This window comes from Tursiops truncatus, chromosome 18 (assembly GCF_011762595.2).
Source record: "Tursiops truncatus isolate mTurTru1 chromosome 18, mTurTru1.mat.Y, whole genome shotgun sequence".
In the NCBI taxonomy this organism is placed as follows: Eukaryota; Metazoa; Chordata; class Mammalia; order Artiodactyla; family Delphinidae; genus Tursiops; species Tursiops truncatus.
In genome coordinates this window covers 21,956,272-21,976,090 of record NC_047051.1, presented here as the reverse complement: position 1 = coordinate 21,976,090, position 19,819 = coordinate 21,956,272, and the positions used below count along the sequence as shown (strand labels likewise).

The window sequence follows — 19,819 nt, the reverse complement described above, 5'->3', positions numbered from 1 at the left end:
TAGTAGGCTGTAGAGCAGGAAACTGAAAAACCAGTTTGTCTCCAAGATCCTCAGTTTTCACTAATTTTATACTTTTCCAAATCATATTATTTTGATTAACAATTATTTTCTTTCAAAATACTTAGTATATGATAAAATGATAGATTAAATGTTTTAAGTAGAATTCTGAAATTCTCTCCTTCTATTTCATTTAAACATAGATCAGTTGACAGTTATTTGCTTTGCCATTTCTATCAACCCAGGAAAGTTTGACAAGGCAATAAGAGTTAGAAATAAAATACAGCAAAACTCAATATCAACAACATAAATATCTAGGAACAACAGATGTTTCTACTGATACTAAAAGACCTGTATCTAAAACTTTGTTGAAAAGGTAATCCAAAATTCCTCTCATCTTTAAAGTATCTACAAAAAAGCAAAATGCAGAATTTTAATTTCTAGTTTATATGTCACATATCTATTGACCTGTCTAACAAATAAATATATAGGATACTCTCTTACATGTATAAAAATCTCAAAGAGTTTAATGAGTTCAATTACCTTAATGTACTTTAAAAATTATATAAAGTACATTATATAATTCTATAATTTAAGTCATCATTTGTTACAAGCATGATTAGAATAATGATCTAGCAATAACAAATTGCATTTTATTCTCTACTAATTCAGAGCTCAATTCTGCTACCCAGAGAACAGTCTTTAGTTTGTCACTGAGTGTATAATATTCAGTATGGACGTTGTAGTTGTCCTCAATTTTAATATATTTTAAATATTACTTACAGATAGCTTTCACTATATCTACTCAAATTCTTCTGTACACAAAGACAAAATCAAAGGAAGGTCACTCCCTTCCTCGTCCCAACCTGAGTCTAATAAAAATCAATATAAATACACTCATCTCAATGGAAGTATGGTATCAGGAGCACTCAGCACTTTATACAAGAACAGGATGCTTTCAAATTCTTTATCAATAAAATGGGGTAGGCTTTTGAAAAGACAGGACAAATATCTAATTACAAATAGCACCTTTAATCTACCCTATTCTAAGTTATATAACTTGTCTGGCCATTGAGCCTGCAGTGACAAAAAGAAAGGCATAAGGCCAACACATCCATAAGTCTTAGACAGAGGGCATCCTGAACTTCAGGGCCCAGGTCAGTAAACCATCAGAAACTAAGAAAGCCTGTGTTTGTCAAATACTCATCAGGTAGTTAATATCTACACAGTAATGAAACTACAAACCAGAAAAATAAAAAATGCCTAACCTGATATGCTATATACTAAATTTAAATCCTGGAACAAACCTTTAATCCTGGTATTTTACCAACCATTCACAGCTTTCACAGCCGATTCTACTTTCCAAACATTTTGTAAGTAAGATTTTACAGTCACAATCCAGGTCTTGAAAAGGAAAATACTGCCAAAAAGAATATGGTGAAAAGGTACGAAGGGAAAAGAATATACCACCATCAATAATCAACAATTTAAGAAATATGATTTGATATAAAACAGATACATGAAGTTTAGTTAACACTGTATGGGCTATCAACACAACTTTGCAAAGCCATCACAGATCTTGGGTTAAGGCCTTGAAAGTGCCACTGCTACCAGAACTCAAGTTTTCAGTTCAGCAAGTGAGAAAACGACAAATGTGGACATACCTCCTCGAAGAAATGAAATTCATGTATATTCCTTCACATGTTTTAATAAGGCACTCCTTTAAATTTTACTCAGAATACCAGATTACAGTATTTCTGAGTAGGAAAAAAACCTTTTTCCGTTCTTCCTTCAAAACTTGAATCAAATCTCTGATACTGCCGAATGCAGCTAGTATTAATACTCTGAAAGTTCTGACTTCCTGCAGTTTTATGGTGGTCTATCTTCAAAGACATTCCCAAAAGAGCCAAAAAGACCTTAATCTACTAATACATCTTCAGGAACATCTCCAATACCCATTCTTTTCACTCCTTTGATAAATCCTTTTAGTTCCCAGAAGACTTCAATTTTTCTCAGAATTTGACATCCCTTTCGGTACTCCTTTCTTATTCCATTGCTCAAATAAGTGTAACGTGGGAAATGGATAAATGGGAGATGAGACTGTTTAATTGGCTCCTTTGTTAGCAATGTCAAGCTTTAACTCTAAAGCATAAGAAAAACAAAGTTAGTAAAATTTCTATATTTTACTAATGAAAGCATAGAACCAATTCTGATTAGCTTCCCTATCTTTGAATGTTTATGGAGTTAACTAGATTTCCCCCAGGAATATAGTAAACTCGTATGAAGGCCATCCCTAAGATCTGCAAACCATTCACAATGACAGGGCCAATTAAATGAGGCTGCAAATATGTCAGTGCTATACTTCTCAAAATATGTTCTTAAACTTCCGCCAGATGGTATATACTTGGTATATACTTTCACATGACAATTATATTTTTATTTCTAAAATAAATCAAATACTTACAGAAAAGAGGGTGGTATAGCAGAAAAAGAACTGTTCACGTAGAATAATAAATGTAGAGATGGGATCCAGTTGAGGCCTGCCATCACTTAGCTATATGACCCAGAATATTCTCACATATAAAATGAAGCAGATCAATATTTCCCGAAGTGTATTCCAAAACACACCGGGTCTACAGGACATTAACAGGTGCTGTATGTTCAAAGGAGTTGGAGTCAATAAGTAAAACTGTCTCCCTTCTGCAGAATTTCTCAATCTTCAATAAACTAAAATGCAATGTCCATCTCTAAGATGTGTAAGTCAAAAAGCATTCCCCCAAATTCTTGGGCTCTAGAACTTTTTTTTTTTTTACTTGAAGAACTAGTATTCCCAAAACACTAGTTTTGAAACTTTTAAACTAGATTTCAAAATCCAGTTCAATGAATCTTTGAAACTTAAAAAACAGGTACTGACTCATTATCTTATTTAAAATAAACTGATTAACTCCATTCATTCTAAGGATGTAAGTGTTCAGTCCCATATGGGACCGAGCATGGAACAGATGGTCTTCAGGGCATTATGCCTGTCTAAAACAATCTTTACAATGAAAGAGTTTCAGAATCATTTGATTAGGGAAATGGTTGTATTCTGGAGTATCAACAAACTGCTACATGACACTACATTCCTTCTACATATTCCCTGCCCCCATTAAGAAAGAGGAAAGTGTGCTTTGTAACAACTTTTATTTCCGTAACTTTCAGAAGTCTGAAGCACTTCTCCAATAGTCAGATATAGTACTAGCATCCTGGGATTCAGCAAAAGAATTAATCCCTGATGCTTCCATTATATGTAATACATTCACTACGCTTCCATTATATGTAATACATTCACTACTCACCTTATGCATCTGGAATGGTGATACTATACACATTATTCTTAAGAGAAATGAGAAAGTAGTCACTCTTTTCCTGTAGGCATTAATTCTCTTATGGAGCCCAAGGTGAGACAGGCTACAACCAAAAATGTCACAAAGGCGCAGAATCACTTGTCTCGAAGGCTATAGTAGGGAGACAGTCTCTCAATATGTAGACAAGCTTTTAGTTTTAATTTACAGTGGGTAAGAAAGGAATGGAATCATTCTTATCCGGCACAATAAGAGCAGCCACCGTTTACAAAACTAAGAACTGAGCCAGGTGCATTACTTACTTCATCTCCTTTAATCCTCCCAACAACAGTGTAAGGATAGCTATTACTCCCATTTAACAGGTAAGGAGACTGGGCTTACACGTACATTTACAAAGGTCATACAATGAAGAGGTAGCATAAACAAGATCAGACGCCACATCTGATGCCAAGGCTAATGCTCATTAAACGCTACCTCATTATGCTCTATGCTCATTAGTCTACAGCCTAGATTAATCAACTTGTGTGAATAAAAAAGCTGTCATGCACATCACACACAGAACTAAGCATAATATAACTTGGGATAATTCTGAAGATATATCAAGATCTTAGGATATTTCTTCAGGGTACTAGATAAAACTCTTTAAAACCAAAATCATGATTTTTTTTCTTTGCATCCTTAGTACCTTTGCTCAGTGTTAACATACATAACAAGCATTTAATAAATATTTCTTAAATAAATAAACCAACACAATACCAAGAAAGAACAGAAATACTGTAAATGTAAAAAGTCTCCTGGGCTAACAGACAATGGCTTAACTAGTTTAGGTAATTTTTCTAAAATGCTTTATATAGCTAGATTTACAGATGGAGGCAACAAAACTGTTTAATAAATTATGACTATCACCAGATCCTCCTCCTTCCCTACCATCCCCTTTAATGGTCTTCTACTACCTTTCTATTTCTGTTTTTTTCTCCCCTATTCATGTTTTGAGCCTCTAACTCAGACCATTGGTATCAATGGCATTTAGGTCACATATTCATAAGCCCAAATATAGCACAACTAGGTTTTTGTTAGGCCAATGTGTCTACTTGTTTTTGCTTTTGCATATTGGATCGATTTCTTAAAAAGCTAACTGAAGCTACTGGTAGATCCTCATGGACTAAGAATCTGAATATAACTGGAAACATAACTAAACCTTTACATAAAGAAAAATCCCAAAGTGAGTCTGTTAGTTTGCCTATCCATTTCACAATGGTAACCTCACTTTAAAACACTCTCTCTTCAATGTGACCGGCCTCATGGATTGGGAAGAGTGGCAGATTTTTTTTAGGCTGTTGAAAGCATGTCAATAAGTAAAATGTCTAGAAATGCAATCAACTGTACAAGATGTGAAAATTACTGACTTTCAGCAGCTTTTCGCTATTTCATCTTACTGGAAAGTAAAATTATGGAACATGTGAGTAAGATTTATACTACATTACTATTAAATGATTAATTAAGCTACTATATCCTTTAAGATAAATCTTTACTGTTAACTACAATTCAAAAAAAATTCCAATTGCTTCTTTCTATAGTTCCAATGTTTGTAAATCAGGAAAAATATAATAGAAATTAAGGAAAGTAGCTTTATAAAAACTTTGAATTAATACGTAATACAATTGTCTTAGATTTTAAAAAAAATACACTTCCCCTTCTAGGTTAATGAGCGAAAAGACTAGATAAATCCTGTTTTTCAACTTAATATAAAAACCTTCATGTAAATTAGCATTTTCTTGTTCCAATAATAAGCATGTGATGTGAATCTAAGCTGTAACTGTACAGAATTAAAGATCTGAGTCACAATGTGCTATTATGATTGAAGTGATTAAAGTGAGTTTTCTACTTTAAAAAGTACTGTAATGTAATTTGATCACATGAAACAAAAAAAATAACATAAGTATCAACAGCTTGTAACACTTAAAGCTCACTGAGACCAATGGAAGGCTACCAGTCTGATTTATTGAAATGTTCATGTCATAAAACTTTATCTCTATATCAATTTATTATTCAGAAATTGATGCCACTTAAGCAGATTTCCCAAATTAAAAGTTTATTCTTCAGCAAAAACTTGGAAGTTTAATCATTTTGAATAGAAAACGTATCGAGAAAAAAATAACTAAATTCAGATTGCGAGGATCATCAACGGGAGCACCAAGCCGCTGCACCACAGTGAGGAACCAACGAGAAGTGTCTAAGGCCAAATGGCTCCATGCTTGCAGGCTAACGACTGTTGTTTACAGTTGTCCACTGTCACCTCTTGCTGCTTATCAGTGGGCCATGGCAACCTCCAAAATGCTTCAGAATACAGTCACTGCTCGGTATCCACGGGGAAATCGGTTCCAGGACCACCTGTGGATACCAAATCCACAGCAGTATCAATACTACTGGCCCTTCCCATCTGTGGATTCCGCATCCTCAGATTCAACCGACCAGAGAATGGTTGAATCCATGGACGCAGAACCCACGGATACAGAGAGCCGAGTGGTACAAGCTTTGGAATCAAATCACCTAGTAGAATACTAGCTCCATCACTTAGTAGTCACGTGACCAAGCTACTTGACAATATTTCACCCACAGTAATATATCAGCCAGTAATACACTGAAAGAAATCTTAGACTCATCTGTCGTATAATCCTCAGGCTCCCAATGAATTTATCATCAATTTTATACAAATTTACAAAAAAGAAGAGTTAAAGAGGTTGCTAATCCAAATATTATTTACCTGCAATAAGCATTAAATATACTTGTTCCTAAAAGGATTGGGATGCAGTTTCGTGGTTTATTATTATGGGATTCACAAATGGAGGCAGAAAACTAGTTACGATACCTAGTTTGGACTTACCCTACCCTCCTCATTCTGGATCCACCCTTCTTCCCCGGAACCTCAAAATAGGTAAAATTCCTCATAATAAAATATATCCAGTGTACAAACATATAAATCCTGATGTCATATCAGAGAATAACTGGCAAATAATGTTTGGTAGATCCCCAAAGAGGAGAATAACACAATGAAGATAAAGAACAGCTTAGGAATCAGTCCAATCCCTTATTTCAAAATTCTGTGATATTATGGAACCTCCACCAAAGACAAGACACGGCACCATGCTTGACTCTGAAAGAGAAGTTAAGACAAACTGTACAGTGATCAAGCCTTTTAAAACAGGAAGAGAAGGAACGACCCAGACATGTGATGGCTCATTAGCACATGATCAGTGGACAGCACTATAGCCAAAACCAGGCATTCACTCAATTCGCCTCACCACGCTGCACCCAAAACAATACACTTGAAGAAACAAAAACCAAGCAAAAACGGTAACTACAAAGCAGCATTTCTTCCAAAATAAATTGGCTAATATAAGTTTCACTGAATACCATCTTTCAAAAGTAATTTTTAAAACATGAGAGTATGTCCCTCAATAGAAAGAGAATCCTTGTCATTGTTGAAAATACCAAAACAAAACTGTCTAAAAGGTCACAACCAAGCAAACAAAACTATATTAAGCATAAACAAAAACTTCCTTATGAAAGAAAGTAAGTGGTTTGGGTTATCCATTTCTAAAAAAAGAGATTAAAAACATCTGAAATGAGAAATCAGCTTTCCTAGATACAATTATTTGATTTACTGTGTTGAAAAACGTAATAAAGATATTTCAAAGGAAAAACTCAGGGGGGATAATATTATAGCAAAATAACTAATAAGTAGGTATCTATACAATACCTCATACAGAACAGGTAACTGTATGTCACTTATTCATCAGTAATTTCACTAAAACTACAAATCATTAATAATAATTACTTCAATCTTAGCATCTATTAGGGACTTTTAATTTTACTACTGGAAATATTCTCTCTAATTTCTATCTGTAAAGGTCTAACATTTATTTATAAGACATTATGAATTTCTTACAGAATAATCTTACCAGCCTGAAAGCTAGGAAAACATGAAACACTTGCCCTTACTTTAGAATAGGAAAAAAGCAACATGGAGCAGCATATTAATTTGTTGATGGTTAAATGATACAATGGAGGCAGACAACTAAAAATACTGTCTCTTTATACTTATCCATAGCTCAGTAGTTAACACCATTGGGAATGCATTCGTGTTCATGCTTCCTTAAAATAATATACAAAACATAATCTTTCAACTGGTGAACATTCAATACCGTATCAAATTTCTTTGGGGTTTTCTTAAAATTTCTAACTCCTACCTTGCTGTCAGGCTATAAACTGCTACTTTCCCAATGTCACCTTACATGCCTCAGAATCCCCTTTTTTTTCCCTTCTCCTCCCCTCATCTGCTTTAAAATGATAAAGCTAGTAAAATATAAGACTTGAAAAAAAAGTCTAAAAAGGACCAGAAATGCTATGCAAAAACAGTAAGGGAAAAAAAACAAAACAAAACATAGCTTTCCTTTGTGACGGCAATTTCAAGCAGTTTTGGAAGCCAGAGCTGTGTCTAAAGGATTAGGTTATCCACTCTGGATAAGCGGAGTGTTACCATGGGTGGACCGCGTCCTTACCTTCTTAGCTTTCTTAATGAGGCCAGGGTCACTGGTTCGAACCATTACCTCAGATTACAACCACAAAGAAAATGTGCCTCTATTTCCACCAGTGACAGAAAAGGAATCACCGAACTTCTCACACCCCATTAAGGAAGGGAGCAACTAGACATCCAAAGTAGGGTCAGCACTTTCCTAAAACACAGCACGGATCAGGCCACTCTACAAAAACAAGAAGCATTCTCCATTCCAAGTCCAATTAAGTCCAAACTTCGCAATCCTGCCTTTAATTAAGGCTTTTCAAAGTTAGCCTTGCCTTCTACATTCCTGTATACAGACACCATCTCTTACCAACTTAGACTATGTCCTGTGTTCTCTTCTATAAATACTCCTCGTACCTTGAACCTTTTTGGTATGTTTTCTCCACTGAAGTGACTTACTAATCCCCATGGCTATCAAACTTCTCTCAAATGTCACCTCCTCAAAAGCATGTGATCTTTACCTTCTGTCTCCCAATACTGCTTTATTAGATCTCTCATGACACACCATATTCTACCTTGCCATACTTTTCCCATTTATTGGCTTTCTATCCCAAGTCATTCCCTAAAATGTTTCAAGAAGCTTACAAAGATAGATATAAATACTCTAAGATACAATAACTTATAAATGAGTGAGAAAACTTGACACAAAGGACCAGAAACAGAAGAGTCATATAAATTGGATCTGTTACCTGTTAGCTTTTCCTTTCATGTATATGTATACGTATATATACACATACACTTATTCTTAAATTCAATGTAGGCTCTCCTTAAGGATATAAAGAGTGCTATGCATATACACAGTCAATAAATTACATCCTTTCAAATACCCAGGAGATTCTGTAATCTAAGGACATTTTCAAAACATCCCTTTAAAAAATTACATCCCTTTGTATGTGTACCCACACATACATGTATGTATTCTCGAATTTTTTAAATGGCAAGCAAAATGAAACAATGCACCAAAATATAAAAGAGTAAGTTTTGTGGCACTTTAAATGTCAGTAAAATAATCAAATTACTCACATTTATTGTCAATGATAGCATTAATGCTTTTCTCATTTAAATAAATCTCTACCATTTCCTTTTGGTAGAGACCTAGGAGTGCTCAGGAGATAGGAAGAAAGAATTCCACCTCTTTCCAATGCCTGGAAGAGACTGGCAATGGAACCTCGTTAGTATGAAAAGAAAGCAGGTAGATCACTAAAGGAAAGAACCAATCCTAAACACTTAGTTCACCTTCACCTGCATTTCTATTCACTACCAAATATTTTGGGGACACATCTGCTTTGGATTATAGACACAGATAAACCCTATGAAAAGATTAAATTGCCAAAAATCCTACCTGAAGGTTATAACCACTTATCCTCAGACCTTTAAAACTGCAGCTATAAATAATAGCTTTCCTGGGAAATTAGGTTATTTTTTTTCTTTTTCAACACAAGAGAAACAAAACATTGCTTCAAAGGAAGAGCAGGTAGGAAGGTGAATACAGTATTTTTATAAACTGAGAAATTTTGCTAACCAAAGCGTTCCTGTACTGAATCATTTTACAATGGAAATCACTGTCCCCCTAATTTCTTTCATTCATTAACAAATAACAGAAAAACATAATTTCCTAAGTTCTCCTCCCTGTTCCAAGCATACCCCCACTCCAATCCAGATTACGGATTCCTTTGATACTAATTTTCCCTGAACATCAGTTAGTTAGCAAGTGTTGAGGGCAAAATCACTCCCCAATTTAATCTTCAGTCACTTCCTTTCACCTCCTTAACTTACTCCATTAAGCCCAACTGTTGCCTTAATTATGCCCAGACTGTTCTCCTTATTTCCTCCCATTTTTATTAACCCTCTCCTGCCTCAAACTTTCTCCTTCAACTCAAGACTTCTGAAAAGTCAGTTCAAACAACACTGCTTTCCTAACCTACCAAAGGTCAATTCTATCCCATCTGTGAACTCTGAATGCAATTTCCTGTGTCATTTTGGAGGCTAGCGTTCCAGGTACAGTCTAAGAAACGTTTTGTAGCACTATGTCAGGAATTCACGTAGCCTCTCTGAACTTGTTCCTCTACCTATAAACCAAAAGTTGAATGGGATCCAGATTTCCAGCTCAAAATTTCTGATTCATTGATTTCGTGTTGTTTAAAAGCGTTATTTAGCTCTTATAATTTCCCCATGTATATGCAGCATACACTGCTTGAGAACAAGAACCATGTTAGATTCCATCTGTGCCCACACCATTACTAGATATAATGATTTACACCTAGTACCTACTCAATAAATATATCCATCTGATAGGCCAGTGAGGGGGAGACAGAGAACTTAATGTAATAGGTACAGTAACATATCCGAGAAGAACTGAACCTTACTCCTATCAAAACTGCTATGCAATAATGGTAACAGGATGGCAAAGTATTTGGCAATAATTATATCCCTTTCCCAGATGATTGTGGGGTAGGTTTTTGCCACACGTCTGCACTCACTTATTCAACAAATATTTCAGAACATACCATGAATCAGGTTATACTGCATGCAGTGGAAATACAGAGGTAAAAACAGATGGGTAACATCCTTACTCGCAAGGAGCTTACATTCTGGAGTACAAGAACAAGAGGAGCGTCCCTACCCGAACTTCCAAGATCAAAACAAGAGTATCTGAGGATATAATGAGTTAAATATCTGCAGCTCCCAGTGCCTTCCAGTGTAGGAAACAACAGTCAGAACACCTTGGTTTTGATCATATCCTACAGAGACGGCAGAGCACAGAAGTCATTAAGAGCACAAAATCTAGACCCAGACTGACTGGATTTAAATCCCAGCTCCCACTTACTAGCTATGTGACCTTGAATAAGTTAATCATTCTATCCCTCAATTTCTTTACCTGCAAAATGCGGATAATAATGGTACTTACACCTCATAAGGTTGTTCTGAGAATTAAACAAGTTGATATATGCAAAGTGCTTAGAACAAGCATATAACGAGTACCATAATTTTCAACTACTCCTACTACAACTGTTACTACTACTATTATTACTAAATTGTTGTAGTCTGTCCATGAAAAGCTAAAAACAGCATACGACACATGGTAGGAACTCAATATTTAATTACTGACGGAATAAATGAACCCAAGACTCAGCTTCTTCCTCTGTGAAAATGGAACAAAAGCATCCTGTCCATTTTAGGACATGGGCGTCCCTGTTGGCTCAGTGGTTAAGAATCCGCCTGCCAATGCAGGGGACACAGGTTCAAGCTCTGGTCCGGGAAGATCCCACATGCCGTGGAGCAACTAAGCCCGTGCACCACAACTACTGAGACTGTGCTCTAGAGCCCACGAGCCACAACTACTGAACCTGAGTGCCACAACTACTGAAGCCCGCACGCCTAGAGCCCGTGCTCCGCAGCAAGAGAAGCCACCGCAATGAAAAGCCCGCGCACGACAATGAAGAGTAGCCCCCGCTCGCTGCAACTAGAGAAAGTCTGCAAGCAACAACGAAGACCCAACACAGCCAAAAAAAAAAAGTCCTGAAAAAAAAAAAAAAAAATTTAGGACTGCTATGACTCAAGAGTATATAATCTATTTCAGAGTTTTGTTTAACCCCCCCCAATCATACAAGAGGCAGGTTTTATTACTATCACCACTAGAAATTTATCACAGCCATGTGTTAGCAAAAAATTAATGCTAGATAGTATTTCAATTGTACGTTTATACGTTCCTAACTAGTCAGTATGCTGTTTGTTACCATATAAATATACACTAACCCTAATAACCAAAGAAATTAGATAACTAGGTGAGCTGGGAGAGAATGAAATCTTATCAACAATGAGTAATTTTATAATCAATCCATCCATCTACAATTTACTCAAAAAAGGAATACTCAGGCATGTACACAGAGTGTCAAGAGTTCCTCAACTTAAGTAGTGACCTGATATTACAAAAATAATCTGGGATGCCTGGGAAAATAAGATGCTATCTCATCTGTCTCATCCCCATGAAGCTCAAGAGCACCCTTTACCCTATGGCTCAGTGAACGAGAAAAGGCAATACCATTCACCATGACCTAAAGTTAATTCTTTAACAAGATCAAGCCACAGTCGATCTTCTCCCCAGTCAACACAAATACGGTTTTAAGCCAAACAAGGTTTAACACTGGTATGTCCACGAAAAGAATATGACAACATTTAAAGACTCTCAGAACTAGCCTCTGATGATCACCCCACTACAACATCAGATTCTATATTTTCCCTTCTGTTTTTAATTACCCCAACCTTAAAAGTAAAGGCCTCATATCTTAATACTTTTTACTCCCATTTAATACCCATATATAATCAATTAAAATGATTGCTAATTCTCATCACTGCCAAATCTCTTCCATGGTTCTTTTCCCTTCATAGAATCCATAACTTACTAGTTTAGTAACAATCCCTTGTTGTCACTACAACGACCATAAGTAAAACAGATCAGTCAGGAATTTTAAACAAGTAATTAACTCAATGCTTACTACACTGTCTAACAAAGAAAACTCCTTTAATACAAACAAGTGGCATTTCACCAGTTAAATGCTTATATTTTAAACAGCTGAAACTGCAAAGAACTTCCAAGGTTAATACTTAGATATTTGAGAATCATTTATGCTAAACAGCTGAACCAGTCAAAAGGCGATAAGAATACTGACATTCTAATTTAGAAATAAGTGGGGTTTTTTGTTTGTTTTATTCAAGTTGGAGAACTTCTACTGTCATAAACATATGTAAATACAAAATAAACATACAATGCTTGTTAAAAGCAGCAACTAAGCATTGCTTTTTTGCTCAAAATACAGCAAAAAAGTAATCAATTCTCAATCATCTCTATTAAAGGAGAAAATAGTGATAACACATGATCTATAAAGAACTTATTTAACTTTCAAATATATCATAATAGTGTTTTTAAAAAGAAGCTGAACTTATGCCAATATTAAAAAATTTTTTCTTCAGTTATCCATTAAGCAGATTTTTACTGAGTACCTACTGTAAGGCACTGAAATATACTTTGGATATATAGTAGCAAACCAAACATCTCTGTTCATGAAGCTTAAAATCATCAAACAGATAATCCCCCAAAACAAAAACTAATTATGCAATACAAACTGTACTGGCACTATAAAAGAACAAGGTGATCTTAAACAGTATTAACAAAGAATCTAAGTTTAGGTTGGTATGTCACAGAAGGCCTCTCAAAGTGACAGTGAGGCTTAAGGAGGAATGGAGGGAAGGTGACACAGCGCACGCCAAAGCCTGGAGGAGAGAGCAAGAAAGGATGGCAACCCGAGGAATCGAAAGGAAGCAGCTGGGACACAGAAAGGGAGGGGGAAAGTGGCATGTGAGGCCAGAAGTGAGCAAAAGCAAAATGTAATTACCTTACAAGAAATGGGAAGGCTTCAGGGGTTTGGGGGCAAGTGAGAGACCTGAACAGCCTTCCGTTTTAAGAACATCACTCTGACTACAAGACATAAAATCAGAGAAAGGCAAGAGTGTATGCAGGAAGTTGGTGAGGAAGCTACTGCAGGGCTTTAAGAGCCGACTATGTTACCTTAGACTAGAGTGGTGGCAACACAGATGGGGAAAGAAAAGATAAATTCAAGATATATTTAGAATGTAATGGTCAGAACGCAGAGGGTGGGGGAAAGGAAGCTATCAAGAACGACTCAGGTTTCTTAAGTGAAGAACTAGAGTAAGAAATATTTATTAAAATGAGCACGACTAAAAGAGAAATTTGACAGGGTACGTAATGAAGAGGTTAAGCTTATGATCTGTTGAGACTGAGAGGCTGTGAGAATATAAGCAGAGATAACAGGAAGGCAGAGGACCGTAGCAGTCTAGAGCTAAGAAGAGAAGTGTGGGCTACGATGTGCATTCAGGAGTTGAGAGCATACAGACCACAGAACAGCAGATCACCTAGGGAAAAGGGAAAAGGCAGTAGGTGGGAAGAGGACTCAAATCCAAACAAACTCCAATGTTGAGAGTCTGATAGAGGAGCTGAACTGAAGGAGAATGAAAAGGAGTGGCCAGAAAGGTGGGAAGGAACTAAGCAGGATATCACTGAAAGCAAAAGAGAGTGGGTGTTTCAAGGAAGGAAAACAAAGATCAACTAGACCTATTGAGACTGAAAGGTCAAGTAAGATTTTCAGGTCAAGCTGACTAGTAAGGAAGAAGTGAAGGGTTGGGGAGAGTGGGACATTTGAATATATGTGACACTAGGAAAAAAGTCAACCTGGAATCCAAAACATTATAGATCATTCTTTTCAAATAATGTAAACATCCTTTATCATTTTTTTCCCTCATGTAATTTATTTTAATAAGCCATTAAAGCATATTCTTACCATGATATTAAAACCTAACGACACGGTGACACAGCAAAAACCAACCAGGGTTCTGATATTGTCACACAGGGCATGCTCTGCAGTTTCATATTTTTAAATTGAACTTTCTAAATAAGAAATAAAATCTACATGTTTTGCAATTCTGAAGTCAACGTTACAAAGACAGAATTTAAATTATTAGAAAATTAAAATGGTTTTCCTGAAGAGAGAATTTTCATACAACTTCCCCCAAAAATGTTAAAATTAATTCATTTAACATGTCTGTCTACTGTATTCCAGGTACACCACTCTTACGACTTTACCCACTTTTTTCTCACCAAGGGCTCTTAGGTAAATGTTGGTATGTTCTATGACAATCCCATTATTTGTACTAATACACAAGTCAATAAAGCCTGCCCTTTTTCGGGTTTTCGGCCACTCTGTTATTACTTATGGGCATCACCCTTACCTCTCTGTTGGCTTTATGAGTAGTAGAAACAGTGCCAGATTTTGAATTGGAAAAATGGCTTTTAAGCCTACTGTTTACTGTTATGTATACAACTTTACTGTTACGTATATAACCTGACACAGCTTACTTGGCTTCTCTAATAAACTAAATAAGCTTCAGTCTATTCACCAGTAAATTAGAAAAAAACTTAATTCACAAGGATGTTGAGTGGTTAAATGTGACAACAAATATTAACTGAATCTAATCCTAACATTCTTAATCACTTCTGTGAATTGAACTACCAAGTTATATGCCATTATTATTTCTGCTGAATATAAGCCAAGCAATTCCACTCAAAATTTACGTACTAGTTATAGATCAAATCTTGGAGCATGAATTGTTAAAATTAGTAATATTCTTTACATTTAACAGTGCAATATTCTACAACTGAAATAGATGTGTAATGTTAAATGCACATCTATTTTACACTCCTTTCCTAAAAGCCCCACTGAAATGACAGAAAAGGAATTTCTTAAGATATAAAGCCATAAACCCACAAAAACTGAGAGAACGGGTAGAAAAGACAATAGCAACAAAAATTTGGAAGCTGGAAAGCAGATGGTTGAGTGACAAATGACTTATTTAGCAAACACTAGGAAATCAAATCTTTAGCAAACAGTGGGGAAAGCCAAGAACAAACCCAATTTAAACTGTAAAATCCCCAAAAGACTCAGGAATTGGCAGTTACCACATACATCTGAAGTGGGATGTGGGAGAGAGAGAGTGCTTAAAATAAGGAAGATTGTTTAAAAGTCTGTTTAAGAAGCAACCAGCCCTACAAATCCCAACGGCCCCTCCCCAGCCCCAACAAAAAACTGAAAATATATTGTCTGGTGAATATAAAACACAAGATCCCAGGACTGAGGAAATGAGGCACAAAAGTATGCAGGAGAACATACTGAAAACAAGCTGACTGAGTGAAGAGACATATACAGGGATGCTCCACCAGGTGACCATAAAGCAAAGCTAACGAGACTCTCAGAATTTTGAATCAGCATTTTACTCCCCTACTCTCACACACAACCACCATCTAAGGAAAGGCTATAGCACAAAAGATAAAGACCGAACAAATAAAAACTAAGAAAGCTAAAACTGGAGGACACAGATCACACAGGGATCAGACAGCTAAGAGAAAGTACTATTGTTACTAGAACAGGACAGATATTATTTAAAAGGACCAAAGACAAAAGCTCTTGGAAATCAAATACATGATAATAGATGGAAACTCAACAGAAGTAAAGCAAAAAGAAAAAGAGATGGCAAATACGAAAGAAAATGTGCGAAAATTAGAAGACTGGTCAAGAAGGTCCATTATCCCAATAAAAGGAGTTTGAGAAAGAAAAAAGAAATTGGAAAGAAATAATCAACAACCTCATTCAAGAAAAAGTCTCAGAATTAAAAGATGTTTCCAGACTGAAAGGGGACACCAGTACTCAGCACCCTGAATGAAACAAAACCCACATAAGAACCCATCATCATAAAATTTCAGAACACTAAAAACAGATACAATTTTAAAAGCTTTCCGAGATTTAAAAGAAAGAGAGAAGGGATGGAAAGAGAGAATAAACAAGAGTATAGGGGAAAAAAAGAAAAAACAAAACACATACACACAGGTCACATGTAATATATATAAGGAATCTGAATGGCTTCAAACTTCTCAAAAGCAAAGTGGAAGCTAGAAAGCCATGGAGCAAAATTATAAAATAATACAATTTCCAATCCAGTATTCTTTACCTAACCGAAGAATCAAACAAGTAACAGGGTAAGCTAAAGCCATTTTAAAACATCAAGTGAGCCAAGAATGAATAATGACATGAGTCACTGGAAAATGGAGATCCAACCACAGAAGACAGTGAAAGGAATCCCACAAATATTAATAGTTGCATACCAAGTCTAAAAGGCAATCAGTCCAGAATGAAGCTCAGAGAAATATCAGAGAGACTTCCTCAGGAAGATAAAATTGATAACAGTACCTGATATGTCTGAACATCTCAAGGGACATTTGATGAAATGATGAATCAGTGATTACTACAGAGAAAATTAAGGGGGGGCCAGGTGGGTGGAGACAATGAATTCCAGCCAAATCACCCTATGGTAAAGCTAACAGTCAGCAAGTCACATTGAGAACTTCTTATCAGCTCTTTAGTCTCCTACACTTAAGTACAAGCAGAGGACCTAGAATTGCCAGACATCTGAAGAAAGGCTCTATCATAAAAGGTTAAGCCCAAAACATACAAAAATGGGGAGAAAGGCAACTTGGAGGAAACAGATGATGACAGATGAAACCTTGGGGTGGGGGAACCTGCTAACATTTCTAAATGCTAAATAGTGTAAGAAATATATATATATATAAGTGTACCACACATACTAGATGGCTGGGGTGGGAGGAGGGAGGCAAGTACAGGACATTAGACAGGATAGGAAAAGTAATCATATTTTACAAGAACACTGAATAATCAATAGTGATGCAATCGTAACTATTAAGAGAAGGAGGGACCAGGAGGAAGGAGGACCAACTGAGTAGGTCATGACAAAGTTAATCTTCATTTTCTACCCACAAAGTTAATAAAGCCAAAAACAAAAGCAAGGATGGACTTCCCTGGTGGCGCAGTGGCTAAGAATCCACCTGCCAATGCGGGGGACACGGGTTTGAGCCCTGGTCCGGAAAGATCCCACATGCCACGGAGCAACTAAGCCCGTGTGCCACAACTACCGAGCCCGTGCGCCTAAAGCCCGGCTCCGCAACAAGAGAAGCCACGGCGATGAGAAGCCCGAGCACCCCGACTATGGAAAGCCCGCGCACAGCAACAAAGACCCCATGTAGCCAAAAATAAAGAAAGAAGGAAATGTATTTAAAAAAAAAAAGTAAGGAGTATTTTATTTAACACACACACATATATAGGGCATATGAGTTAGAAACAGTTCTAAGGGCTTTGCAAATGCATTGAATTCTTATAACAACCCTATGAGGTAGGTACTATTTTCCTCACTTTTTAAAATGAGCAAACTGAGGCACAGCGAGGTTAAGCAGCTAGTAAACAATAGAGGATGGATCAGACCTAAGCAGTCTACTTCCAGGGTCCATGCTCCTAACCACCTGGCTATGTTGCACATCTAGTAGCAACACAAGCAGTTAGAGACTAGGGGGTAAATATCACAGTCATCATCTAAAAGAGGTGAAAGTGATTGCTTCTGGGAAATGAAGCAGGCAGGAAGCTTCTGTTTGTTTTGATAACCATGTAAACTATTTGGCTCTTTAAACGGTGCAGGTACAACCTAAATAAAAATTAAAACTTATAATTTAGTATTTTACAGTTAAAGTATTTTATCTGATGCTACCATCCTAAGAAGTAGGCAAAATGAGTATTATTCCTACTTGATAAGAAAACTCATTCCTCTTTAGTAAATATGAGGGCCAACTCTACAACAGGCACTGCATTTAAAAGACAGACATCAATTCACCTCAAGGTATGAAAAGGCAAAAGAGGTAGAAAAAGCAAGTATTTTCATTCATTTCTTTTCACTTTGTTGCATTTAACTATATGATCCTACAACCTGAACAGCTGTGCTTAAGGTGAGAGAGAATACAAATATAAATCATGATAGAAAAAGCAGAGAAAGGTCTGCTCATTAATCAGTTCAAAAAAGATTTAGCTCTTGCCCTTGAGGAACTCACAGTCTTGTGGGGAAAATGGGTAAACATAATTCAGACTGAATGTGTGCAATGCCTTGACTAGAGGAACACTAAAAAGGGCTAAGGAAACAACATTCCCTGGGTGAAGAGACTGCTTCAGAGGGAACATCTGAGCTGAGCCTTGAAGGAGGAATAGAAGTTTGACCAATTAATTTCACAGAAGAGGCTGTACTAACAATCACAAAACACTAGACTATACATCAGTGTAAAATACCTGTGTCTTCCCTGTGTTGTAAAAATAAGTTCACATTAAAGGTTAACGTGAGACATTAAGAACTTTTTAATGAGAATGATTTTTAAAAATCTAGATACATAATCTTAATGCCTGATCCATGTTTCTGATCTTCATAGTCTCTACCAGTAGCCAACTGAAAGCATTTTCCACATGTGTTAGAAATATTTTAAAATTTAAAGTGTTAGAATATATTTCAAAAGATGACTAAAGAACAACGAATCTTCATTTGTCCTACCATCCAGAAGTTTTATTGTTAACGTGTTTCCTAAGTCGTAATACTGAAATTACAATGTACTCTTTTCTCCTATGGGAGACTAATAGGTGACCAAGCCCAGAAGACACAAGTGACACAGAAACTAACATGGGAAGAAAAAGTAAAAAACACTTTAAAAAAATAAATAGAAACTCATTATCACTTTTTTCTCTTGCAGATATTCTCAAATTCCCTTCCAAGAACCGATTTAAATGAAACATTTCTTTTTCCGAACTACAGTCGTAAAACAAATAATCTGCAAGAAAGCACAAAGAAAATAATATACAAATTTACCCTATCTGACCTTTACAGGTATTTTAGGGGTCATTTTGATTTCTCAGAATTTAAAGGATACCTCTGAAAAAAAATTTTCTGGTCTTGACGACTTGACTTTGATGTTAACAAAGGCTCAAATATGTAGCTCACTCAAAACAGGTACAGTCAACTCCAGTTACTTTATACCAATATTTAATCATATGTCTCAGTATCTGTTTTTGTCCCTTTAATTTCAAAGCTTCCTACATAATTTGCCCCTCGTTAATGTTCCTCTCAGTTACTATATGGAAAAATTAATTTTGTAGTAATATCTTAAACGGGGACTCTATCTCTACAGTTAAAAACCGAGCTGTAAAGTCTCCTGACTTTAATCATCTGGAACAGCATGTTGTGGAAAGCTCTATCATGCCCCACCACCAGGAGGAAAACAAAAAAGGAGAGAGTCATGCCAGGAGACCACAAACAGTAATTGGCAAAAATCATGGCAGGTCTGAATTCAAAAATATGTGGTTTGCATTTGTGTATCTGACCCATCTTTTATTTCTCTAAATTTAGCAACCACATAATGGACCCGTGGGCTTTACTCAGATCACAC

The 19,819-nt window shown here is 36.2% G+C and overlaps 1 protein-coding gene across 7 annotated transcripts in view; it reads right to left on the bottom strand.

Moving 5' to 3' along the window:
* The window catches only part of TSC22D1 (TSC22 domain family member 1), a 135,057-nt gene that overhangs the window by 110,741 nt on the left and 4,497 nt on the right, over window positions 1-19,819 (bottom strand). Inside the window, exon 2 of one of the 7 annotated variants that reach the window (XM_019936523.3) lies at window positions 5,417-5,732. The exons of 5 other annotated variants lie outside the window; for them this stretch is intronic. In XM_019936523.3, coding sequence (XP_019792082.1) covers window positions 5,681-5,732 — 52 coding nt within the window. In that variant the 3' untranslated portion in view covers window positions 5,417-5,680. Of the gene's footprint in view, window positions 1-5,416; window positions 5,733-18,968; window positions 19,205-19,819 lie in introns of those variants that run through there. One more of the 7 variants, XM_019936524.3, reaches the window with a different exon arrangement.